General features: G+C 36.1%; 1 protein-coding gene across 1 annotated transcript; it reads left to right on the top strand.

The window, feature by feature from the left end:
- The first annotated feature begins 976 nt into the window (after window positions 1-976).
- On the top strand, window positions 977-23,197 carry LOC125825091 (cationic amino acid transporter 9, chloroplastic). Its single transcript, XM_049504431.1, has 8 exons — window positions 977-1,268; window positions 10,265-10,674; window positions 16,206-16,382; window positions 16,503-16,727; window positions 16,813-16,989; window positions 18,007-18,243; window positions 22,599-22,688; window positions 22,790-23,197. The coding sequence occupies exons 1-8, from the start codon at window positions 1,019-1,021 to the stop codon at window positions 22,931-22,933; spliced, it is 1,710 nt and encodes a 569-aa protein (XP_049360388.1). The 5' UTR covers window positions 977-1,018; the 3' UTR covers window positions 22,934-23,197.
- The last annotated feature ends 4,605 nt before the right edge of the window (window positions 23,198-27,802 follow it).

Below are 27,802 nucleotides of genomic sequence, written 5' to 3'. Positions count from 1 at the left end.
TAACAAAAATAAAGGAATTTAGACTACATCATATTAACTCCATATATTGAAACATTACATACTAATGTATGTATTAAGCAAAAAAATAATTATTATATCATTAAAATGATTTTCCTCAAATACTCAAGGTTAAGGAATATACCCTCTTAGGATAGAACAATTTACTTCATCCGAATAGTGGTACCTCATATTCCGATGAACTTCGAACTTACTCAACGTCAATAAATCACACGATTTTTTTTAAAATGCAAGAAGAAGAAGAGTAGAAGATTAAAAAAATTGTGGTTGAAAAATGAAAGGAAACTCCTCTATTTATAGTCAACAAAGGGTAGTATGAACAAAAGTTTTTTGTGTCTTATCTGAAAAGTCATGACCTTTTCGAGAAGTCACAACTCTTTTGAAAAGTCAACTCTTTGGGAAATGCACAACTCTTTTGAAAAGTCACAACTCTTTGGGAAATGCACAACTCTTTGGAAAAGTCACAACTCTTTGAGAAATGCACAACTCTTTGGAAAAGTCACAACTCATCGAAAAATCACAATCCATTGAAAAAAGTCACAACTTATCAGAAAAGTCACAACTCACCAAAAAAGTCACAACGTAAGTTAGGGATATTATAGTAATTTAACATTAAAGTTAGGAGTTCCTGCTTTTAAGGTAATATAAATATTTGGAAAAATCCTTTTGGCCAGAATTTGGCCAAAATGGTAAAATAACTTATTTCACCTTTTAAAACATTTTTACCCTTTTAACTTAAATACCTTTTAATTAAAAATGAAAAAATATCAATTTATTTTAAAATAAAGAGGATATTATAGACTTTTTAAATTTCTGGCCAAATTTTCTGGCCATTTAGTATTACCTACTTTTTTTTTGTATGAAATATATTTTTTAACCGGAAGTCATTTTTTTTTTTAACTTTGTTCCATCTGAATCACGTGGCTTAGTTATTTAGTATCGGTCCTAATTTATTTAGCCTGTTGTTGTGGACGATGAGGAGAGAATCGGAAATTCAAATATGAGTACTTGGGAACGCTCTGAATCTTCTTCCTCACCTTCGGCTCCGTCATGGTTTTCTCACTTCTGGTCGTCGGCGCTCCGGTCCAAACCACTAGTTCCGCCGTCGGAGACCACAATTCGTGCTACCTCCGGCGAAGGTCTTGTCCGCCGTCTCAGTCTCTTTGATCTTCTTCTTCTCGGCATTGGAGCTTCTATCGGCGCCGGAATCTTTGTTGTAACCGGCACCGTCGCCCACGATACTGGTCCAGGTCAGCTTGCAATACAGAAAGTTAATTTGAATAACTGTGGCCGCTAAAACGGACTAGATTAATGTATTTTTAATTAAAAATTAATATTGAATCGTGGAGAAACAAAGGAAATTAGAACAATATATGTATGATCAAGTATAACTAGTGCTCGAGTCCGCTGGATTAATTTTCTGTATAAGAAGAGTAGGAACAACAAAATTTAAATAATAAACTAACAAGTTAAATAACACTATGATGAGGCAATAATCACTCAATGATTGATATGTCTTATGAAGACATAATCCTTCAATTTAAGAAGGTGAGAGGCGGTGTAGAATTTAGAAAGTAAGAGCAAATGAGCATGTGTCGTGACACTTGATTAAATTTTATCAAAGTGAGAGGATCAGGATACATTAGTAATGTGTAAATGACCTTCACTTCAGTATTATTTGCATGCCACTTGCAATTTGCAAAGTAGGATTCCTTGTGAAAAAACTGGAAAAATACCTTATGAATTGTGGAATGATTATAAACCTAACTTTGAAATATTTGCAAGTGTGGGGTGAATTGTGGAAAAAAAGATTATAGGCCATTGCTTGGTTAGATCATAGTTATTTTGCTAAAAATATTGCTTCAGGATGATTATGACCTTTTCAAATTTTTTGTTAAAGAAATATTTAGACGTTCTTGTAGTTATGTGATAAGTTGCTTCATATCAAGTATGTGGAGATAATTTTTCAAATCATGTTTCGAATGGGAAGTTCAGTTTCATATTTATGTGTGTATTGTTAGCATTTTGTTAATGCTGATATGGTCCGTATTACATGGATCCATTATCCCACTTCATGGACCAATTATTCCACTAATGGGAAGGTAGGTAACTACCCATTATCCAATATTGTAAAACTTTCGATAACCTCTTAACCGTTCTTGATGGAAGCACGGTTATAAATATGTCATTTGGTTCAAAGGTCCCTAAGCACATTATTTCTAAAAACTCCATACCATCTAAGAGTGAGGTTTTGAGTTCTTAGAAAATCTTTGAAGAAGAGAAGAATTGTCGGATTAGAAAATAAACACCGACGACTCCGACTATATTGCTAACAATGGCTGGAGGTATGTCGATCCAAACTATTTCCGCTGCACTATTGCTCTGTAATTTCTATCATTTTCCCACTACGTAAAATTTCATAAACATTCATTGTTACAACGAAATTTTACATAGTGGGACTGAGTCCCATTGTGACTACATGATCCTTAAATTTCTGCGGTGGCATGCCTTTAGTTAAAGGATCAGCTAACATTACTTCAGTGCTAACGTGTTCAATGACCACTTTCTTGTCTTTAACACGTTCTCTTATGGATAGATATTTGATGTCGATATGTTTGCTTTGACTACCACTTTTATTATTCTTAGCTATAAAGACAACAACTGAATTGTCACAATATAACCTTAATGGCTTAGATATAGAGTCGACAATTCTAAGCCCAGAAATAAAACTCTTTAACCATACACCATGTGAGGTAGCCTCAAAACAAGAAACGAACTCAGCCTCCATAGTGGAAGTAGTAACTAAAGGCTATTTGGCACTTCTCCAAGATATAGCTCCACTGGCTAACATAAATATGTATCCTGAAGTTGATTTCCGTGAATCAACACAGCCAGCAAAGTCTGAATCTGAGTAGCCAATGACTTCCACCACGTGTTATGATTAACATCAATCATATTAGCTTCATAACAAACAAGAGAGATAAAAGTACATTTCTTAACAAGCCATTGTTGAAACTTGACATAATCCTGCCTTATGTGCCCCTTCTTTCTACAGAAGCGACACTTGGATTCTTTCTTGATGTCAGTTTCAAGTGGTGCCTTTCCTTTAGACCTCTTGTTGGCTTGATTGGTCTTCTTTCCTTGAGCAGTCATGAATGCACTTTCTCCCGTTTCCATCAGCAGTCGACCTTCCTCTTGAACACACATGGCCATGAGTTCATTAATAGACCATTTATCTTTATGTGTGTTATGAGAGATCTTAAAGGGACCATACTGTGCAGGTAAAGTATTCAAGATATAGTGCACAAGAAAAGTTTCAGACATTTTGACCTCAAGAATCTTTAGTTGAGCCGCTAAGTCTCGCATTTTCATAATGCGCTCACGCACACCTCTCACACCGGTGAGCCTCATTGATGAGAATTTCATAATTAAGGTGGTGGCAAGTGCCTTATCTGAAGTCTCAAACTGTTCATTAATAGCCTTCAGTAATTCCTTGACATTGTTATACTGTTCTACAGAACCACGAATACTAGCAGAGATTTTGGTCTTAATGAACATAACACTCAAACGGTTAGAGCGTTCCCATTGTTCATGAAGAACAATCTCATCTTGAGTGCTGATTTCATTAATAGGTGGCTCGTCTTTCCTGATAGCATAATCAATATCCATACACCCTAAGTGAAGGAGAATTCTCTCCTTCCAAATCTTATAGTTCTCACCATTCAGTTCGGGAATATCACATATATCAGAGAAATTTGCAGGTTGCATAACTGCAAAAATATACATACATACTTAACATAAATTTGAGGCAAGTAATTAAAATTGAATCTACTGACATAAAGATTTCCCATGGGCTAAATTTTTAATTCAATTAGATTCATATTTATGATAAAATTTTCAATTTAATAGCATGATATTCTATCTTTATGACAAAACTATTAAACTCTCATTCATAATTCCCGTGGGTAATTATGAAAAGTATTTAATATTTCATCTTAATTAATTATGCAACTTAATAATAAAGAATTTAAGTTATCATATCATGCATAATTAATCACAATTCTAATGTCTAGAAATTACTTTATGTGATCCTTAACTTTAAAATTTTATTCAATTAAAGATGCTGTGGCTAAACTTTAATCAAATAAATTCTAGATCACTTAGACATTTATTTCTTTAAGTGATCCAAAACATAACATATAATATCATTTAATTAAGATTGATGTGGCTAAATCTCAATCAAATAAAATTATATGAATCACTAAATATTAAATCACAAGCATATACAAGATTTATTGTTGAACATTATGCAACAAACTTAAATATCATATGCTTAAAATATGTATATACATATATGTATGTAAAGAGGCTCAAAGATTACATACAATAAATATAATAATTTAAACATATAATATTCAAATCAGAGAATTAACAGTCACATACACTAGTTATGTGATCATTGGAACACAAATCAAAACAACAATCTCTTTGCCTTTTATTATTAGAAAATGCTTCAAAGATTTCAAAACAAGATCTGAATTTTTAAGACCCATTTTGAGCGACTTTAGCGAATTCTGAAAACTAACAAAGCAGAGGAAATTCAGATTGCTCTAATACCAAATGATAGAAATTACAGAGCAATAGCGTAGCAGAAATAGTTTGGATCGACATACCTCCAACCATTGTTGTCAGAGTCGTCGGTGTTTATTTTCCAATTCGACAATTCTTCTCTTCTTCAAAGATCTTCTAAGCACTCAAAACCTCACTCTTAGATGGTATGGAGTTTTTAGAAGTAATGTGCTTAGGGACCTTTGAACCAAATGACATATTTATAACCGTGCTTCCATCAAGAATGGTTAAGAGGTTATGAGAAGTTTTACAATATGGGATAATGGGTAGTTACCTACCTTCCCATTAGTGGGTTAATGGGTAGTTACCTACCTTCCCATTACTGGGATAATGGGTCCATGAAGTGGATAATGGATCCATGTAATACGGACCATATCATCATTAACAAAATGCTAACATTCTCCCTCTCTAAAATTTCGTTGTGACAATGAATGTTTATGAAACTCTATTTTATATGATCCGCATTACATGGATCCATTATCCCACTAATGGGAAGGTAGGTAACTACCCATTATCCCATATTGTAAAACTTCTCATAACCTCTTAACCGTTCTTGATGGAAGCACGGTTATAAATATGTTATTAGTGTGAGAAATATAGGAAAAGAATATTATTGAATTGTTGTTGTGTCTATATTATTACATTGAGACCCTATTTATAGACACTAGAATACAATCCTTTACCAAGTAAGATACTATTTACTATTCATATTCCTATTTGTATTCATAGTCCTATTCTAAATAGGATTGTATAAACCTATTCCTATTCTAATAGGATTGTTTAAACCAATTCCTATTCTAATAGGTTTGTATAAACCTTTTCATATTCTAACACTCCCCGTCAAGCTAGTGCATACGATTCATGTACCTAGCTTGTTACATATGTAATTAATACGAGGACCAATGAGGGGCTTGGTGAGATATCTTCAAGTTGATCACTCGACTTCACAAAATTGACAATCAATCTCAATGTGCTTGGTCTTCTCATGAAATACTGAATTTGATGCATAATGCCGATAAAACACAGAGTGATAAAATTACAGTGTTGAAACTTCCCAAACCAAGCTTGCAAAGACTGTTTCAGACCATAGAGTGACTTACATAATCAATATACAAGGCTACTAAACTCCCCCTGAGCAACAAAGTGCTCAAAATCTAGTATAAAGTATATGGATCATGTTGGAATCAATAGATGAGTCGATATTAAACAAGTCGCCAAAAAATTGGTCGGAACATGCTCATTTGCCGGGGTATTAGATTTGATGGCTAAAAGTGGTCACAATCTAAGAAATAAAATTATATGTGTAGGGTCGGAATGATGTCATGACCCAACTAGAAAATAGAAATTATATAGGATAGTTCGAATTGATGGAACGACCCTATTGAAAAAGAGAAATAATATGAGTAGGGTCGGAATGATGGCACGACCCTACTGAAAAAGAAAAATTATATGGGTAGGGTTGGAATGATGGCACAACCCTACGCAAATCAGATTTGAGGAGTCACCGGAAAGACGAATGGAACTATGCAAATCAAATCTGAGGAGTCACTGAAAAGACACATGATGCTATGCAACTCAGATATGAGAAAATAGTTCGGAAAAAATACACGGTACTACACAAATTAAATATGAAAAGTAGTTCGGAGAGATGCACGGTGCTATGCAAATCAGATTTGCAAAAAAAAAAGGTAGTCACCCGAAGGATGGCACGGTGCTACACAAACTATATATGAGAAAATAGTCACCAGAATGATGGCACGGTGCTACAAAAATTAAATATGAAAAAGTAGTCACCGGGAAGATGGAACGGTCTACACAAATACCAACGGATATGGGGTTGACACAAAACAACCCTAGAAAGTCACCAAAAATTGATGCATGATGACCTGTCTGGCAGAGTTTCTTCCCTTGAACATGGAGTTCATGCATGTATCATTTGTCCTACTTTTGTTAACATAATCATTGGCCAGACGGGCGGCATATATGGGTAATAGCCACCAGCCGGCAGCGGAAACTCTTTGATTTTCTACCAAGATCGTAGAGACTCTGATACCATGTGAGAAATATAGGAAAATAATATTATTGAATTGTTGTTGTGTCTACATTATTACATTGAGACCCTATTTATACACACTAGTACAATCCTTTACCAAGTAGGATACTATTTACTATTCATATTCCTATTTGTATTCATAGTCCTATTCTAAATAAGATTGTATAAACCTATTCATATTCTAACAGGATTGTGTAAACCAATTCCTATTCTAACAGGATTGTATAAACCAATTCCTATTCTAATAGGATTGTATAAACCTATTCATATTCTAACAATTAGGTTCAAAGTTCCCTAAGCACATTACTTCTAAAAACTTCATACCATCTAAGAGTGAGGTTTTGAGTGCTTAGAAGATCTTTGAAGAAGAGAAGAATTGTCGGATTGGAAAATAAACTCCGACGACTCCGAATGTATCGCTAACAATGGCTGGAGGTATGTCGATCCAAACTATTTCCGCTGCGCTATTGCTCTGTAATTTCTATCATGTATTTGTTCTCTCTTTCAATTTGTTTTCTGTAATCAAGATGAGATTTACATTTATGACATATAAGTTGCTAGTAAAAACTTTACTACTCCTGCCGTCTCATTTTATGGGATGGTTTTTGCTTGGGCACACCAACTTGTGAGTAAGAAAGAAAGATTTTTGAAAGTTGTGATTTGTAATAGCCAATAGACATTAATGTGGTTATAAATTATCTCCTTTATTTAAAATGAAAAGTTTAAAGTTGAATTATTTTTAGATATAGAAAAGTGTCGTTCTTTTGAGACAAACTAAAAGAGAAACAGTGTCACATAAAATGGGACAAAAGGTACTACTATCTAGCTTGAGTAAGCATATCTTTTGTGAGAAATATTGAAAAAGAATATTATTGAATTGTTGTTGTTGTTTACATTATTACATTGAGACCCTATTTATAGACACTACAATACAATCCTTTACCAAGTAGAATACTATTTACTATTCCTATTTCTATTCTTATTCTATTCTAAATAGGATTGTATAAACCTATTCATATTCTAACACTCCCCCTCAAGCTAGTGCATACAATTCATGTACCTAGCTTGTTACAAATGTAATTAACACGAGGACCGATGAGGAGCTTGGTGAGATATTTGTAAGTTGATCAGTCGACTTCACAAAATTGACAGTCAATCTCAATGTGCTTGTCTTCTCATTAAATACGGGATTTGATGTATAATGTCAGTCAATATCAATGTGCTTGTCTTCTCATTAAATACTGGATTTGATGCATAATGTCAGTCAATCTCAATGTGCTTAATCTTCTCATGAAATACTGAATTTGATGCATAATGCCGATAAAACACTGAGTGATAAAATTCTAGTGTTGAACTTCCCAAACCAAACTTGCAAAGACTGACTCACATAATCGACATACAAGGCTACTAAACCCCCCGAGCAACAAAGTGCTCAAAATCTAGTATAAAGTATGGATCATGCTGGAATCAATAGATTAGTCGATATTAAACAAGTCACCCAAAAACTGGCCAGAACATGCTCATATGTCGGAGTATTAGATTTGATGGCTAAAAGTGGTCATAATCTAAGAAATAAAATTATATGGGTAGGGTCGGAATGATGTCACGACCCAACTAGAAAATAGAAATTATATAGGATAGTTCGAATTGATGGAATGACCCCATTGAAAAAGAGAAATAATATGGGTAGGGTCAGAATGATGGCACGACCCTACTGAAAAAGAAAAAATTGTACGGATAGGGTTGGAATGATGGCACAACCCTATGCAAATCAGATTTGAGGAGTCACCGGAAAGACGAATGGAACTATGCAAATCAAATCTGAGGAGTCATTGAAAAGACACATGATGCTATGCGACTCAGATATGAGAAAATAGTTCGAAAAAATCCACGGTACTACACAAATTAAATATGAAAAGTAATCCGGAGAGATGCATGGTGCTACGCAAATCAGATATGCAAAAAAAAGGTAGTCACCAAAAGGATGGCACGGTGCTACACATATATATGAAAAAGTAGTCACTGGAATGATGGCACGGTGCTACAAAAATTAAATATGAAAAAGTAGTCACCGGAATGATGGCACAGTGCTACATAAATTATATATGAAAAAGTAGTCACCGGAAAGATGGAACGGTGCTACACAAATACCAACGGATATGGGGTTGACTCAAAACAGCCCTAGAAAGTCACCGAAAATTGATGCATGGTGACATGTCTGACTGAGTTTCTTCCCTTGAACATGGGGTTCATGCATGTATCATTTGTCCTACTTTTATTAACATAATCATTGGCCAGACGGGCGGCATATATGGGTAATAGCCACCCGCCGGCAGCGAAAACTCTTTGATTTTCTACCAAGATCATAGAGGTTCTGATACCATGTGAGAAATATTGAAAAATAATATTATTGAATTGTTGTTGTTGTTTACATTATTACATTGAGACCCTATTTATAGACACTACAATACAATCCTTTACCAAGTAGGATACTATTTACTATTCCTATTTCTATTGTATAAACCTATTCCTATTCTACTAGGATTGTATAAACTTATTCCTATTCTACTAGGATTGTATAAACCTATTCATATTCTAACATCTTTAATTAAGCTTCTTCAATGAAATAGAAGCACATCACGTCACTTGTATCTTTTCCATTTCAAGTATGCATATATTATTATAGTAACAACAACTATGCCTCAATTCCAAGTTTGAGTCGAGTATTTGAATTCTCAGGCTATGTCATTCCATTTAAGCTCATGTTAGACCCAACTACTACTGCTACTACAACAACTATACATCAATTCCAAGTAAGTTCGAGTTGAGTATATGAATGCTCAGACTGTCGTTCCATTTAAGTTCAACTTAAACTCATATTAAATAATACGTAAGGCTAAGAATTTTATCAGAAACAAAGCAGCACGAAAATTGTGCTTGTGAAAGAGCTTTACAGTTCGTGCAATGCACTAATGTTGATTATGTCAGCAACGTCTTGTAAAAAGATCTGATTACTCCAAAAATTAAGAAACGAAAAGATCTATTCTCAAGGCTAATTACATTTGCTTTTTGTCTTAATAAAATCCTAAGGTTACTTCCTTTCCATAGTGTTCACCATATGACAGATGCAATAAAGTTCCAAAAGTTGGTTGCCTTTTTACAGAGTCCGTTCCAGCTCCTGCTTTGCAAAAACTCCAGGGAGTTTTTTGGCATTATCCAGGCAGTTCCATAATGTTGAAAACATGGTCCAAATTTGATGAGTGACTTTGCAATGAACCTATTACTGATAGTCCATATATTAGGACTACTACTGCTAACTATAATAATGATAGTAAGTACTAGGTGTTTTTACATTTTCCATTGGCATGTAAATCTTAGATAGGGCTAAAAGGACTCCTAAAAGCACAAGATTTATGGTAAACGTACCAACATCACTAAAATACAGTCCTAACTAATAGGTATCACCTATATAGATCTGTTTCTTCCATTTTGCGCTATTTTCTTCCATAGTATGCATGTGTTATTAATTTTTCATTAATGAGGGTTTATTTTTTTCTAGTACAGGAGTCACTGTCAGCTTCATAATTGCAGGAGGATCTTGCGTGCTCAATGCTCTCTGTTATGCTGAGTTAGCTTCACGCTTTCCAGCCGTTGTTGGGGGAGCATACTTATATGCTTATACAGCTTTCAACGAGATTATTGCTTTCCTTGTATTTTCACAGTTGATGCTTGATTATCATATTGGTGCAGCTAGCATAGCTCGCAGTTTAGCAAGTTATGTGATTACTGCACTAGAGCTCATTCCCTTCCTCAATAACAACATCCCAAGTTGGGTTGGACATGGCAGTGAAGAAATATATGGAGCATTTTCTTTTAATTTATTAGCTCCAATTCTCCTAGTGCTTCTGACAATTGTTCTATGTCGAGGTGTTGGAGAATCTTCAATATTAAATTCAGTGATGACAGTGACTAAGGTGATCTTTCCATCTACTCTTTGTCCTTTGTTATTTGTCATAATAGGTGAGCTTGTTCTTCTTGGTGATTGAATATCATTTAGGGTAAAAGGTCCTTCTGATATCGAAGTGTAACTCCTTAAGTTAGTGTAAACATTGCGAATGCAAGTTCGGAAATTAGTTAACTTAAGGTAAGGAGATTTAAGTTCTCCCATAATCTGAAGAAGAGGACAGCTACATATATCTGCTAGTGTTTTATATATAGATGCTTAGAAAAAGATGTGGATCACTTCTTATTATACTGCGAAGTGACTACATGCCTGTGGTGGGTTGTTTTGAACTAGTTCAGTGTGTAGCTCAGTGATGCTGTGTTCAACTGAATGATGAGTTGCATAGTTGGTCCTGTAGAAGAAGGAAAAGGAAACACAGGGCATGGGATGTTACCCCGCTGGCCATCATGTGGGTCCTATGGAAAGGAAGAAATAGGAAAGCTTTTGAGGGGATGAAAAATGATTGTTTATAAAAAAGAAATAGCTTTTATTGTAAGATAGTTTTTACTGCCCCGATAAAGTTTATCTCTGTATAGAAGGTTGTGTATCATTTGTAGAGGGCCATGTTTTTGTATAGGTCCTCTACCTTTATGTATACAGTTTGTATACAAGGGTTTTTCTCAGATTAATAAATTGTTTATCTTATCTAGATTTTTTTTGAATTCCACTACAATCAGATAATCTGCTGTCATATAGGAGGAAATGTCATCAGCACTGATACTCTATGTTTCAGTTGTGGTTCTAATTTGTTGAGTCTTAGAGTAGCAATCAATTTACTTCTTATATTTGGAAGAGAACTGTAGTATACTCGGCCACTTGAAAATATGATTTTGGAATGGGAGAGAGGGGAATGGGAAATCTGATAGTAAGAAGAGTGCGCAGTCTTAAATAATCAAGAGTGATAGGAAGCCAGTCAACATTGATTTTCTGTCACGACCCAAGACTACCCCTAGTCGTAACACGGTGCTTAGAGCTGCAAGTGACCCCAAGCTAACCCACGGTCTGGCATGACACTAAGATTTATTTAATTATCCACTGAAGATAACTGATGCGGAAGCTGAATCTAAATAGTTTAATAAATCCAAAATGCTATATGGAACATCTGAATAAAACATAAGGTGGAGCTACTATTTGAATGTCTGAAAGCCTCTACTAAGATGAGTTGCTGGGACAATCCCCTAACTAATTCTGACTGTCTGATTATTGAAAGATATAAACAACTGAAATAAAACACAAGGGTTGTCCTTGCAAGTTGAGGACTCACCAAAGTGCTACTGAGCTAGTTGGAAGTCGTACTAATCGCAACCTGAATGCTGAATGTCCAAACCTATATTATCAAATAATATAGCGTAGAGAGTATGCTGTCAGTATTTTGAATGTACTGAGTATGTAAGACATGCATCACAAGTATACTAAACTGAACCTGCTAAATCTTAAAGACTGAGCTGATGTACATGAACAGTTGCAATGACCATGTAAACAACATGCAATTGATAAGTGCTGAATTGAAATAACTGAATACATGGTCATGCAATATCTAAATGACTGGACTGTGGGAGATACTAAAGTCGACATATAACCATGTGAGCTAGACATGGAGTTCGATGCATAATTCCCATAAAAAAAGGCCCAATATACCTTGCCAAGGTATAGAGGCTGATTTGATCTGGCATGGTACCACTAAGCTGATAATATGTGCCTACAGGTGCTACATAGACCTATGGTGGCACTTGAATCTGGGACTTAGGGGTTGCTACTAAAGGTCTCAGCTAATGTTGACAGTGAGCTTCATCCCAAAAATCCGCTCGGTGCTAAGTGACTCTCCCAACTGAGTTTATGCCGATAATACTGAATAGCTCGTGAATACTGAATACATGATACTAAAATTGTAGACACTTTAACCGAAAACATCTCATGCATTTTAACTGAAAAAATTGAGTATGAGCTGATAATGAGAACTTCTATATTTTGATTGAAACATGCAAATTTCAAAGACACATTGCATTTTGAGGGTTCATAAAAATATAGTTTAACAAGCATATTGAAATTCATGGGAAAAAACATATATTGATAGGGCTGGTAACGAAGAAAAATTGAGTTACTTCAAAATTCGTACAATCATAAGAACCTTAAAATTCTATAAAATTAATTATCTGAAGATGTATTGGGTTTTCTTAGGACACAATGGGTGAAAGGATACTCATCGATGAATTCCCACATATCTGGAAGGAAAACACTAGCTTGAAACCTTGAACTGAAGCTTTAAGATGAAGAACCCTAGTTCTTACTTTATAGGAACCTTGAGCGTACTAATGATGATTTCTGGGTGTTAGGCATGAATGGGGAGGGTTAGGTTGACTAAATTCTCCTTAATTCCACTTAGAATAGGCTAAAATGACATAGTATAGGGATTAAAAGAGTGGGAAAATATCAAAATAGCCCTGGAAGAAAAACTGCCGGCAAGCTCCATGAGGGCCTTCCACGGTCCGTGGATTGATTTACGGGCCGTAGATCCCTTCCGTAGAAGTCAAGCTAAAAGTTGAGTCTCTGAAGTTCCATCTACGAGATCCATCTAGGGTTCGTAGTTCCATCCATAGTTCATAGAATCCATCAAAATACCAATCTCAGAAGTTCAATTCATGAGACCAGTCTAGAACTCGTGGTTCCATCTATGGTTCGTAGACTGAGTCTGTAAATGCTAGGCAGTAGAAACAGTAGCTAAGTTTTCCTGCACATCATTCCACGAGACTAATCCACGGTCTGTAGTTTGACCCACGACCCATGGTTTTAGCTCGTGAAACTCAAGTTGAAAACCAAGCCTTTGAAGTTGATCTATGAGCTTCATCTACAGTTCGTGGTTCCAATTATGGCCCGTAGATGTTGTCCGTAAATCTCAAAATTCTGGAAACTCTAATTTCTTATATCCTCATGATCTGTTAGATATGGTCTGATCTGGTCTTAGAATTTCTGAGGTGTTACATTTTCCAAAAGATCCTTCTTGACAAGTATGTAGTTTAAAATAATTGGACTAGATGTGTCTGATACTCTCTGATGTCGATAAACATAAATGATTTCAAATGTGAGTATAAGAAAACGTATGTAATTCCTCGTCAATTGTCCATCTATTCATGGTTTTCTTTTTTCTTTTAGGATGTGACACTAAAAATAGGACAAGAAAAATGATGAGGGAGAAAGTTGAAGGGAGAGATTATAATGAGGAAAATGGAGAATTAGAGGAAGGCATGAGGAAGAAATGAGAAAAGGGACAAGAGTGAAATTTTAGAGCTACGACAGGAAATGAGAAAGGGGAAAAGACAGAAATCAAGTCCTATCTGATTTAAGTACATATACCTATAGCTTGAGTTTAACAAGTTAGAACTCTTCCCACAATTAAAATCATCTCTAATAGAAAAGCAAATAAAAATCAAACCAAATTGAAGTGATAATGATAGGATATAATTTTTTTAATCTAAACGATGCCAACATAATTTTAAAGTTTGATAAGATAAAATGAAAATATTATTATTAGAACAGGAATAGGTATACACAATCGCACTGAGAATATGAATAGAGATAGAAATAGTATGTAGTATCCTGCTTGGAAAAGGATTATAATATAGTGTCCTAGTAGGAAAAGGAGTCTAACTTAGTGTCTATAAATAGGGTTTCAATGTAATAATATAGACACACAATTCAATAATATTCTTTGCCAATATTTCTCACATGGTATCAAAGCATCTACGATCTTGGTAGAGAATCAAAGAGCTTCCGCTGTCGGCGGGTGGCTATTACCCATATATGCTGCTCGTCTGGCCAACGACTATGTTAGCAAAAGTTGGGTCACCGTGTGTCATTTCAATACTATTTTCTCATATCTAATTTGCGTAGCACCGTGCATCTTTTCGGTGGCTACTTTCTCATATTTAATTTGCATAGTACCGTGCAATTTTTCGGACTACTTCTCATATCTGATTTGTGTGGCACCGTGCATCATTCCGGTTACTACTTTCTCACTTTTTATTTGTGTAGCATCATGCCATCTTTCTGGTGACTACTTTCTCATATCCGATTTGTGTAGCGCCGTGCCATTTTTTCGGTGACCACTTTTTCATATCCGATTTATGTAGCATCGTGCTATCTTTCCGGTGACTACTTTTTTATTTGTGTAGGGTCGTGCCATCATTCCAACCCTACCCATATAATTTCTCTTTTTCTGTAGGGTCATTCGTCAATCCGACCCTACCTATATAATTTCTATTTTTCAGTTGGGTCGTGCCATCATTCTGACCTTACCCATATAATTTTATTTCTCAGATTGTGACCACTTTCAACCATCAAATCTAGTAATCCGGCATACGAGCATGTTTCAGTCAGTTTTACGGTGACTTTATTGTTTAAGATCTACTCATCCCTTGATTTCGAGATGATCCATATATCTTATATTAGATTTCGAGCACTTCCTTTTTCAGATTTGCTTTTGCAAAAAAAAAAGTGATCTCAAGGAAGAAGTCTATACGGGGCAACCACCTGGTTTTGTTGTTTAGATGGAGTCTGGTAGCCTTGTATGTCGATTGTGTTAGTCACTCTAGGGTCTGAAATTGTCTTTTCAAGCTTGGCTTGGGAAGTTCAACACTATAATTCATGAATTTATCACTCTGTGTTTTATCGACATTATGCATCAAATTCAGTATTTCATGAGGAGACCAAGCACATTGAGATTGACTGACATTATGCATCGAATCCAGTATTTCATGAGATGACTAAGCACATTGAGATTGACTGTCAATTTTGTGAAGTCGAGTGATCAACTTGCAGATATCTCACCAAGACCCTCATCGGTTCTCGTATTAATTATATTTGTAACAAGCTAAGTAAATATGATTTGTATGCACCAGCTTGAGGGCGAGTGTTAGAATAGGAATAGGTATACACAATCCTACTTAAAATAGGAATAGGAATCGTAATAGTATATAATATCCTACTTGGAAAATGAATGTAGTGTCCTAGTAGGAAAATGAGTCTAATTTAGTGTCTATAAATAGGGTTTCAATGTAATTATGTAGACACACAATTCAATAATATTCTTTTTCAATATTTTTCACAATCATAAACATAAAGGTATGAGTTTTCTTAACAGTTTAAAAAATCTTTTCTTAAAAAACATGAAGGTTACAGTAATCTGAAAATATGGGGAGAAACTAAAGAATTGGCAGTAGCTCGTCTTTTTCTACTGAAAAGCTCCGAATATCTGTTATGAGTTACATCAGTAGCAGGTCTCCCAAAATCCCAGAACTGTATAATAGATTTTAAGTAGGAGATGTTTCATTTGTCATTTATCAGGCCATTCACGTGTGCCTGCAGTGTGGACTTCCTTAACAAGGAATGCTGTTGTCATAATAATATTTTCCTTTGTTTTGAACACAATAGTTGAATGATTCATTCTTTTAGGATTGTCATAAAAATGACATGCTGATCTCTGATTGAGAGACAATTTCTCTGCAGGTAGTCATTGTTATTTTTATCATCATTGTTGGAGTTTTTGAGGTTGATGTTTCAAATTGGAGTCCGTTTGCTCCTAATGGATTTGAATCTGTACTGACTGGAGCAACTGTAGTATTCTTTGCGTATGTTGGGTTTGATGCAGTTGCTAATTCTGCGGAAGAGTCTAAAAGCCCACAAGTAAGACTGATTGATATGATTCCCTTTCCGCGACCTGTCTTTTAACAAGTATCTAGTGATTTTGATCATTCCCTTTTTTCTGTACTGACTGATATGTTTGATGATGAACCCGGTTACCAGAGAGATTTGCCATTGGGCATAATCGGGAGCCTGCTTATTTGTATTGCATTATATGTTGGAGTCTGCTTGGTGCTCACTGGGATGCTTCCATACAAGTCACTTGGGGGGGATGCTCCCCTGGCTGATGCTTTTACATCAAAGGGCTTGCAATATGTGTCTGTATTGATCAGCATTGGTGCTATTGCTGGACTTACTACCACTCTCCTGGTTGGGCTTTATGTACAGGTATACAGCTTTTATGTCAAGATGCTGATGTCATTAAATAAGCTAAGAATTTGGTCCATAAGAGTTGAATTTTCTTTATGAGCAGTCCCGTCTATATCTTGGCCTTGGAAGAGACGGTTTGTTACCATCACTGTTTGGTGAAGTACATCAAACGCGACACACTCCTGTTCATTCACAAATTTGGGTTGGAATTGTTGCCAGTGTCTTAGCAGGATGTTTTAATGTGCACATTCTCTCGCACATTCTCTCAGTGGGAACCCTGGTATATTCTTTTTCTTTCTTCTGCATGTTTTTTACTGGAGCTCCTCATGTGTATGTTAAATGACTATATGGGTTGAGGTGAATGAATCATATAGTGATTACTAAGTTTATACTTAACAAGAGTCTCATTACCAAAAATATGTTTTGGCACTCTTGCTCACAGTTCTTTCGGAAAGGAAATGTGCAAGAATATACATCCTTTACTCAAGAGGGTGCTATGATAAATGAATAGAGTATCTTTACATATTAAATAAGAGAAAGCAAAAGCATAAAAAGGTGAGAAGGTTCCTTGGACTTTTGGAAAGAATCAAGAAACACACATTATGAAAAAAACACCAAAATATAACATCACAGTACACTAAAATAAATAGGAAATCATCGTAAATTTGATAACTATGCTAACTCAGAACAGGTCTCAGGTTTGCATCACTTTTTCTAAAACTGCTATAAATCAGTCACAAAAATCAAAGCCACCAAGACAGATTGGAAGAAGACCAAAATATAACATCATGCACTAAAATAAATAAGAAATCATCGTAAATTTGACAACTATGCTAACTCAGAACAGGTCTCAGGTTTGCATCACTTTTTCTAAAACTCTATAAATCAGACAAAAATTAAAGCACCTAGACAGATTGGAAGAAGACCTTGTTTCTGGGTCAATTCTTGTAACGAGATCTCATTCAACTTCCAAATATTAGTGGCTATGTTTTCTTTTCCTTCTTGTCAATGGTAAAAAGAAGAAGAAAAGTGACGGAGCACTTGCTTTCCCTACCTCATCTGTTAAAATAAGGCACCATTGTGTCACATTAAATGGTCTCTCTAAGTAATGCACCAATGACTTTCAAATCTGTGTGCTGCATGGAGAGAGGGGAGAGAAAACTTACACTTGATTTTAGAAGAAAAAAGATAGTTCTATTAATAGATGGTTAGCATGGCCTGTTTCTTGAATGTCTACATACTATATCTGGCTAATATAAGATTTCGTATAACTTATGTGGATGCTGGTCTGTTTCAGACAGGATATTCTGTTGTTTCAGCATGTGTTGTGACTCTTCGCTGGAAGGATAAGACAGCTTGTCAGGTGTTTGGCAAGTCTATTTCTAGCAGGGCAGAAGGTCTCATATGCCTCATTACAGTTGTCTGTTGCGGGTTTGCTGCAGGAGTGTTTTACCGTTTCGGAGCTTCATTTATATTCTTGATCATAGCTGTAATTATTGCAATCTTCGCAGCTGCTGCTCTTCATTTCCGTCAAGTAAGTTGTTCCAGTCTTTTGCATTGAGAATCCTTAGACCATATACCAGGACGTTTACTTGCACCGGTAATTAAGGTATCCTTAAAGTAAGAAAACTGATAGTGAACATTTTATGGCAACATGAAATTATTCTCTGACGCAGATATCTCAGGATCTAATTTGTCACGCCCCGAGGCTACCCCCGAGACGCGGACACGGGACCTAGGATCACAAGTGACCCTAAGCTAACCCTGCTTGCGTAATCATGAGCATACTAAAGATAAACTGAAAACAAAACTGTGAGGAAGCTATCATCATGAATAAAATGAAAAGATGGGGAATACCCATATACTATAACTGAGATGAATGAAAACTGATGAGTTTAATACAAAGAAGATATTAACTCAATTCTAAGCTGAATTTAACTATGTCTGAAATAAGTCTCTAAACTAACTAGAAATGTTGGGACATGCCCCAACTAGATCTAGCAAAACTGAAACTAAAGGACTAAAAGTACTGAAAAGATAAACATGTCACTTGTCCTCGAGGAATGAGGACTCACCACTGATGCTACTGAACTGACGATCGGGAACCGATCTAAGCGTGATCTGGATGCTGAGAACCTGAACCTACATCACGAGAAGATATAGCGCAGAGTATGCGTCAGTACTTGAAAGGTACTGAGCATGCAGGATAGAATAAAGCTGAAATAACATATAACTGAATAAAGCAAATAAGCAATGATATAATCTGAACATGATATAGATGTTGAAATACTGAACATGACTAATCTGAATGTAATGACCAAGTTATAACATGATGAGAGTGAATACTGAAACGTGGTCAATGCAATGGAGTCTGACTGAACTGTGGGAGCTACTACTAACCAATAATAAAACCATATGAGCTAAATGTGGAGTCCGATGTATACGCCCCATTGAGAGGACCCAATATACCCTGCCAGAGGTATAGAGGCATGCTGGCGTGATCACTAAAATGATACCCACGGAGGGGACTTACAAAGTACGTGGCTAGTAGTTCTGGGACTATTTGGGTATGCTAAACCCTAGTCCAACTCGGTATTATGCACTCCCAATGGATTGAGTAATTAATTTCTGTAAGTTATTGGATAGCTCAAACTGAACATACAAACTGAGGATGCAACAATTAAACTGATATTGATGCATTAATAACTGAGGCATGTATAACTGAATAACTGAAATATCTGACCTAGCATGTGTAATTCAAGAACTAAAGAAATACATAGCTAGGGTTCTAGAATTCATGCAATAAATTGAATATTAACGTACTAATCTGATTTGGATCATTCTAACAGCTAAGAACCCAACGATTCTAACATTCAAGAAACCCTAGGTCTAGTCATAATAAGGGAATCAAGAAACTGACTTAAAACTAGGGACCTAATGGGTGAAAGGAACCCACTAGTGAAATCCCACATACCTGGTGACGAATTTCACGGAGAAATCCTTTGATTTCTGGACTGGAACTGAAGAAAACTTGCTGCGTTCTTGGAGTTAGGGCTGGTCGACTTTTACTCCTCTCTTGCTTCTAATTTTCTAAGTTTTGATTAATGATTTGACTTAGGTAAGTTCTAGTTATGTTTCTAGGCTTAAACTGACTAAAACCTCATAATTTAAGGTCTAAACGACGTAGCTTAGGGGTCCAACGAATTAGGAAAAGACCAAAAGACCCTTGACTTAACTGCTGTCGGAGTGACCGACGGACGGGACCTATGGGCCGTAGGTCAACCTACGGTCCTTAGATTGGGGTTGTAGGTCAAGTCTGCTCGACAGGGCTTCACTAAAACGAGCATAACTTTTTACTTGGAGGCCGAATTTTAGCAAACTCGGTGGCGTTGGAAAGAGGATTCAATTATCTATCATATAGTAGGTCCAATCAGCAATTTCCCCCTAACTGGCTGCTGTCCTTCACCAATGATCAGACCTATGGACCGTGGATCGAACAACGATCCGTCGTCCGCATCAGAGGCTGGGTAAAGGGGGCCTCGATCCACGGACACAGACTATAGACCCGTGGTTTGGCCTATGGACCGTGGGTTGAGACTTAGCCGATTTTCTGAGCTGGGTTTGGGGAGGGGTTGCAGTGGTGAACCACGGACCCACAGCACGGGCCGTGGGTCAGACCACGGTCCGTGGGTGGCGACCGTAGGTTGCACCTGCAACTTCTAAAAATCTGAAATCTGGTCTGCTTTCAGATACAAATTAGTGGAAAGTTAGATATATACTCTGGATTAATTCTTGGCTACAAGTCCAAATTTTACTGCATGCTGCTTTTTATGATTTGGACCAACAATGACTTTTAAATAGATAAAATAAAATATTTTGGATTCAATCTTTTGTTAAAAAATCGCCATGTAAAACCTTTTTGCTAAACTTGCAGTTAAACCGCAAAAACCTTTTTGCTAAACTTGCAAATACGCAGTAAAATCTTTTTTTGTCTATTGGATCCAGCAATGTTCAACTGCTGACGTCTGATCAGTAAATACATGTTGGTGCTCTATTAACGTATGCTTAATATGTGTGGTGGGAGAGGAATATGACTTTTGAGGATGTAAGTCCAAGCTATTCTTTCTCAATCTGTTTGACGGAGCACTTTAGCTTATCCAGCAAGATCTTAAATTTGTGAAATTTTGAATAGCTAAAAAGTTGGTTATCTCGTAACCAATATTTTCACAGCTACTGTGTTCTTTTTATGGCGTTTTAAATTTTTATGCTCAACTTGTGTTTCTAAAATTTTGCTTGTTTAAAGAAAATGCACATCAAGTTCCCCTCCAGAGTGTCAAAGTTACTTTAAAACAGGCTATCTCACCAAATTCAAATCATTATAAAATTCCCTGGAAAAACAGAATTGGAAGGAAATGGAAATGTATATGATTAAGCTCTCAGAAATGGGAGATGTAGATGCTTTGTATGCATCACAAATAGGGATGTCAGTGGGGCGGAGTGGGTTAAGTCTTCCCCTGCTAAACTTTTCCTCTGCCCTACCCCGTTTAGTTATCTGCCCTGCTTAAATTCAGCTCCACCCTGCCTCGTTTTGCCCCTATTTACATTTTCTTTGTTTTCCTTGCCTAAAATTAAATTTCTTTTGATTTGTAATCATTTGACATCATCTTCAAAAAAATTTTGCTTCAGTAATTTTCTAATTTGTTATTTGTTCTCGGAGAGGTAGTGGTAAGGTGTAAGGTTTGCGTACACTCTACCCTCCCCAGACCCAACTTTGTGGGATTTCACTGGGTTTGTTGTTGTTGTTGATTATTTTATGATGGTACTTTTATAAAGTTTATACATTTTGATTATGTAAAAATTCTCACATGGATTATTTTACTAAATGAGTCTGTTTTATTTTAGCTTCTTTTTTTAAAATAAAATAAAATTGGGGATAAGGGGAAGGCGGGGGGGGGGGGGGGGGGGGGGAATGGAGAAGGGGTTACTAGATGGGGAATCAAACCCTCACCAACAAGGTGAATGTTTAGGTAGTCAACCAACTAATTGTACTCGTAACTTAATGTGTGATATAGAACATAATTAGTTACCATTCCCCCCCTCCCCCCCCAAAAAAAAAATCCTAACTTTTAGCTATGTTTGTAGCTGCAATTGCAAAAAAGTAACATAAAACAACTAAAGAAGCATGAGCCATAGTTCCCGTGCTGCTAATGTTAAATGCGTAGATTATCCAATAGCAACCATTGACATCTAAATTTTAGCCAAGAAATCTGGTGACTTGCCATTTTAGAACTATACTTTCCTTACCATCCACTTTGCCATCTAGAATGAACTCATGACTAAAACCATAATAACATCCTTTTAAGATTACTTTAGTGTACTCTCAGTATCACTTAAAATTAATACATCATCGGAATGAGGCTGAATTACCCATGTGCTGTGGTGTTGTCATTCAGTAACTTGGAAGCCATTTATGTTACTCTATCCCCGCCCTTCCACCTTCCCTTCCCCGTTTAATTTTTGAAAATAAATTTTTTGACCCGCCCTGTCCTTCCCTGTTTAAGCATTGCCTCGCCCCACCCCAGTTGCCATCCCTAATCACAAACTTGTAAGGAACAGTGAAGGTAGGACTTAGGTCACTAAGTTTTATCTATTTTAGGGTCCAATAGTAAAATGACATTGCAACCCTCATACATACATCATATTGGGAAGAACAAAAAGAACCACTTAAGCCCATCAATAGAAAATATTTACCTATATGCATTGTTTTCCAAATTTAGGTTATATTTTGTCAAACGGAATATAGCATTGTTTCTAAATTTCAGGTTATATTTTTCCAAACAGTATATGGCATTGTTTTCTAAATTTCAGGTTCTCCTTTGTTCTTCACAGGTTTATACTAGTACACCAGGATTTTCTTGCCCAGGAGTCCCCATTCTGCCTACTGTTTGCATCTTCATCAATATATTTCTCTTTGCCCAGGTTTGTTTACAATGCTTCATCCATTTCAAATACAAATCATCGGATACAACAAGCTAAAAAGATTGGAACCAGAGTCATTTTTCCATTTCCTTTTCTTGCAGTTGCATTATGAAGCATGGGTGAGATTTGTTGTTCTCAGCATTGTTACAGTTGGAATTTATGCAGTATATGGGCAATATCATGCCAATCCTCTAAGTTCAAACACATTAATCATTTACCAAAAGGCACCTACAGAAGCTGATTAATGAAACCTCTTAATGGTTTTTAATGAACCTAGATTATAATTTTATCAACTGTAAGTATCTTGACGCTATTCTTTCCCATTCAAGCCACACACAATTGTATTCGTCGAGAGTTGTTGTACCATGGTGCGTATATATGTAAAATTATTTTGTAATCTTACAACTTAGTATTGTAGTAGGAAATCCTGGTGCTGTTTTGAATAACTACACTGTAATTGTACAACACCATTTCCCTGGTGGATTTCAATGGAACTTTGTTGTTTACTGATAAAAAAGTACACGTGATCTTATTGACATGGGACAATCACAACTTTGTAGACTCATAGATAACTTGCTTATGGTTTTCGTATCACATTTCTAGATCAACAGAAACAGTTTTCTGGATTAGTTGCAGATTTTGAGGACCATGGTCAGGGAGTAGCTTACTTAGGCCCGTTTGGCCATCTAATTTAGATTCCAATTTGAAGTTTCGATTTGAAATTCGTGTTTGTTTATGACATTTGAACAAAATTGAACTTCAACTTGAAATTGTGAGTTGAAATCTCAAATTCACCTAAAAGGAAGAATTTCAGTTCCAAGTTTGTGATTTTTTTTTTTAGAACTTGGCTATAACTTTACACCTTTTAAAACTTACAAGAAAGAATGATAAAATTAGGAGAAGAAAAGTAACCCTAAGACAAGAAGCCCTCTTACAGTTGCTTTATGCTCCACTTGTCACGACCCGCCATGTCATGACACCACATAAGTTCCACATGGCACAAAGTTGCCCATGTGGAGGGCTTACATAGGAAGAAGGCTAATCTATAGTGGAAGGTTCTGGAGAAATGTGAGAATTTCTCATGTAGAACCTAGAATATCATAGATTCTACATGGAAGATCAATAGAAAATTCTAGACATGTAGATAGTTCTAGAAAAATGACTACTTTGTAAATATGTAGGGACTTATGTAATAATTAATTATTTACACTTTAGCCCCTAAGTTAGTAGTATAAATAGAGGGGCATCCATTAATAAATTCATTAAGCAAAAATCAATCAAAGTTCTCTACACAATTCTTCCCAACAATTTTCTTTTGTTCTCTCTCCTATTCTCTTAGCGATTCCTAGAGTTTTAGGTTGACTTGACATAGCAAGATCGTGAGCAAGTGGTCCAAGAACGTGAGCAATGTGCTTAGTAGAAGACTAAGAACGTGACAACGTGGTATCAGAGCAAGATTGTGAGCAAGTGGTGCAAGAATGTGAGCAAGTTGTCAAGTGTCGCACGTGTGCTTAGTATAAGACTAAGGACGCGACAACTATCTCAATTCTAACTCAAAAATTTTCAAGGATAGATTTTATAGTATGAAAAATAACTAAGAGGGCCCACCAAAATGGGTGAGAAAAAATAGACTTTTATCCTTGTCTCAGTAGCCTCCCTCCGCAAGGCAGTATGCTTCTCTTAGGATTTTGCCTACATGTTAAAAAGTCCAGAGAGCTTGAATGTTAGGTCTCCTTTGCTCCACACCTCACACTGCGAGGCAGATCCTCTCACCCCGAGGCTTGCGCAGCGAGGCTCCTCTTTTCGTCCAACACTTGGTCGATTTTTGGGAATTTTTCCTACAAAACACATTGCATTAGTACCAAAACACTAAAATGAGCAATAATCAAAAGTACTCAACATATTTTATCTCAGAACAAGGTATAAACATGGGCAAATTATTGCTAAAAGAATTATACATATGCTAGTCATTAAGAGTAATAGTTAGTAAGTACTTAAAATTGCCATTAGATACAAGTGTGTAACACTACTCCTGAAATTCAGGTTAGATTGGATTCAATAAACTTCAAGAATTTTGACTAGAAATCATATGAGAATATATGTTTAAGTTGATATATCAACATTTACTGGTTGTACAAAAAGATACGAGTAGAAAAGAGCTGAAAATGCTCAGCTTAGAGGAACTGTATGAAGATACGATGGACATATAAATCATACATTTGACATACAATTTGCATGTCAGTATGTATATGGGGTCCTGAGACTTAGTATTTTTGAGGTAACAGATGGAGGCCACATCAGTTTGTAGCTAATAATGTTGTTAGAGGTTGTTTCATTAATATCTATGCTCGTGTTTCTGATTTGATAGACAAGGTTACTAGACATGATCAGGCCTGACACTCTAGTGATAATAGTGGTGGCATGTGTTATGGTAATCCTTTTCTCACCACAATCATCAAGGAGAACCAAGAGAGGGATCATGTGATCTCCAACATGGCCATTAATATAAATCTTCTGATCAAGAGGTTTGTCGAAAGTGATATGAAAGAAGTTTGGGTTGTGTCTCAGGTATATTACGTACACTAGATGGTGCATTACCTAGAAGCTCCTCCGATTGTTTAAGGAGACTAATTACGTCAACAACTCTCAAGGTCTATTATTAGAATTATCAGAACCAAGTGACCTCAACCGCAAGGTCAGGGTAATCAGGGGCAATGTATTAGACCCAAGGTAGCAGGAATACGTATAGTTAGGGTAATGACAACAATATATTTCGACAACAAAAGCTCAAATCTGTACGTCTCTCCAAGGGGATAAAATCTAGCCTGCAACAGTGGTGAGACGGTCCTTCTTATGAGCAGAATAATTCAAGCTGGAAGGTATACTTGAGAATGTTTTGCAGAATTAGGAAAGGACTGAGGCTACAATTCACAATATTCTAGAAGCAATGAGTTTTCACACTGCTTTTATTCCGAATCTTGAAATGAAGATGAGAGACATATCCAGAGAGAAGAACCCTCTCTAGAAGAGGAAACTTCCAAGCAATACCATTGATTTCAAAGTGGATCTTTGTCTCACTATATGGTGATCACTATTAGGAGAAACAAGTTGCTACCAGAGGATATATAGGATGCTAAAGTAGTTGACTAGACTGAGGTGGAAACACCTACCATTGCTGCTAATGAGAGTATTGTTAAAGAATTTGATGTTCAAACATTTAGCAATTCTATGGCTTAAGAGGAAGTAATGAAGGTGTTAAAACATCTACCGCCTCTTCCTGGGCCTGTTTCTCCATTCCTTCACATGGTGATAAAAAGAGCAAAAGAAGTTGTAGTTGAGAAGTATGTTGATACTTTTAAGTGTTTAGTGTTACATTCCTTGATTCTATTCTTAAGTTTTTTTAAATGTTTAAAGAATATGATTACAAAGAAGAAGGTTGTGCAAGCAGAAGAGGTAAAGGTTGCTTATTGCGTTAGTTCTATCATTTCAGCAGAAGAGATCAAGAAGAAGGATGATCTAGGAGCTTTCATCATTCCTTACACCATTGGCTTTCATGATTTTGCTAGATCTCTATGTGACAATAGAGCTAACATAAATATGATGTCATTATCCATCAACAAGCAATTTGCACTTAACAAGCCAAGGGTTGATGATGTGATTGTGAAGGTAGAGAAATTTTCTTTACTAGCTGATTTTGTCTATCTTTATTTGTGCGGTTGACAAGGAGATTCCTATCATTCTCGAGAGATCCTTCCTGGTAATATGGAAAGATCTCATGGTTTCAGAAAATAATGAAATAAAATTTCGAGTCAAGGGTGAAAAGGTGATCTTTAAATTCGGTAAGGGAATGCAACTACCAAAATCAAATGCCATGATATCTATGATCAATGTCGTACATGAAGTGGAATAAGCTTCAGAGCCTAAACCTTTATTGTTAGAGGCCGTTACATGTGAGTTCCTAAGTCAGATTGATAAAAATCAGTGATCATCTCGACTTTGTTAACCAGCCCCAAGATAAGAATGGTGTTGAAACTGTTGAATAAGTATGAGAATGTGACAGATGGAAACAAGGGTAGAGACAAGTTCCATGTGTCAGGTTATTCAATTCTAGATATTGACCATTGATTGTGTCACATGTGTCCATACTTACCATCTTGATGTGCTATCTGCATTGTGTCGTGATGTTAAATCAAATGCTACTTAGGAGCGCAACCCAAGATTTTTGATTTTTTTTGATAGATTGAATGTTATTTCTCTTGGTCTTTGATATGTGATGTGCTGCAGGACCTCAAAGAAAAATGGAATACACTGCATGAGAGTAAGAGAGGGATATAATTTTTTTTCAAAGAAACAAGTCTATGGAATTTTCTACCCTGGAATGTGCAAACCGTACATGGATTCTATGGTATAATTTACGACAATAGATTGGAAATTTTGATGCACGATCAAAGTAAGGAATCCATGGACCATATATTAGTTTCACGGTCTAATGTACAATTGTGGATTCACTTTAAACTAAAAAGGGCCTGGGAACTTCTATAAGCCATGATTTGAATAGTAAATTTCAATCCACCGCTGTGGATTACTCCATACTTTGGGTTGGGGTATAAAAGCTAAACCCTCCACCTTTCACTCTCACGTTCAAAATTCCCACCTTTTATCTTCTACTCCATAACAATCGACAACCCCATGATCAAAGCATGGATTTCTGTCACGATCCAAAGTACACCCTAAACGTGACATGGTATATAATGCCCGGAGAGGCTCTACACAAGCCACTTGACACATATGCACAATATAATAGACAAAAGTAGGAAATCTCATATGAATAAAAGAGTTTGACATTTAAAGCGGAAATCTATCATAGTCTTGACAAGTCATCTAGTACATCAAAGAAAGTGGTCTCGTACACCACATACGACATTCGAAAAGTAAAGACATATGAAAGTAATAAATGTGACATGGTCCTCTGAATATGAGGACTCACCATGTCTTCAAATCTTTAAAGCGGTCAACTATCCACGAGCGGGGGGGAGAGGAAGCTTCACACCCTACATTTGTGAAACAATGTAGGCACAAGTATGCATTAGTACATGTAATGTACTAAGTATGAT

Source organism: Solanum verrucosum, unplaced genomic scaffold, assembly GCF_900185275.1.
Source record: "Solanum verrucosum unplaced genomic scaffold, falcon-dt-bn FXZP01000206.1, whole genome shotgun sequence".
NCBI classification, from domain to species: domain Eukaryota; kingdom Viridiplantae; phylum Streptophyta; class Magnoliopsida; order Solanales; family Solanaceae; genus Solanum; species Solanum verrucosum.
This window is presented reverse-complemented; position numbering and strand designations above follow the sequence as displayed.

Excerpts from the sequence above, each read along its gene's own strand:
- LOC125825091 (XM_049504431.1), top strand. The coding sequence starts at position 1,019 with ATGAGTACTTGGGAACGCTCTGAATCTTCTTCCTCACCTTCGGCTCCG. Across the intron at positions 10,675-16,205 it reads CAGTGATGACAGTGACTAAG|GTAGTCATTGTTATTTTTAT; the intron begins GTGATCTTTCCA and ends ATTTCTCTGCAG. Across the intron at positions 16,728-16,812 it reads TGGTTGGGCTTTATGTACAG|TCCCGTCTATATCTTGGCCT; the intron begins GTATACAGCTTT and ends CTTTATGAGCAG.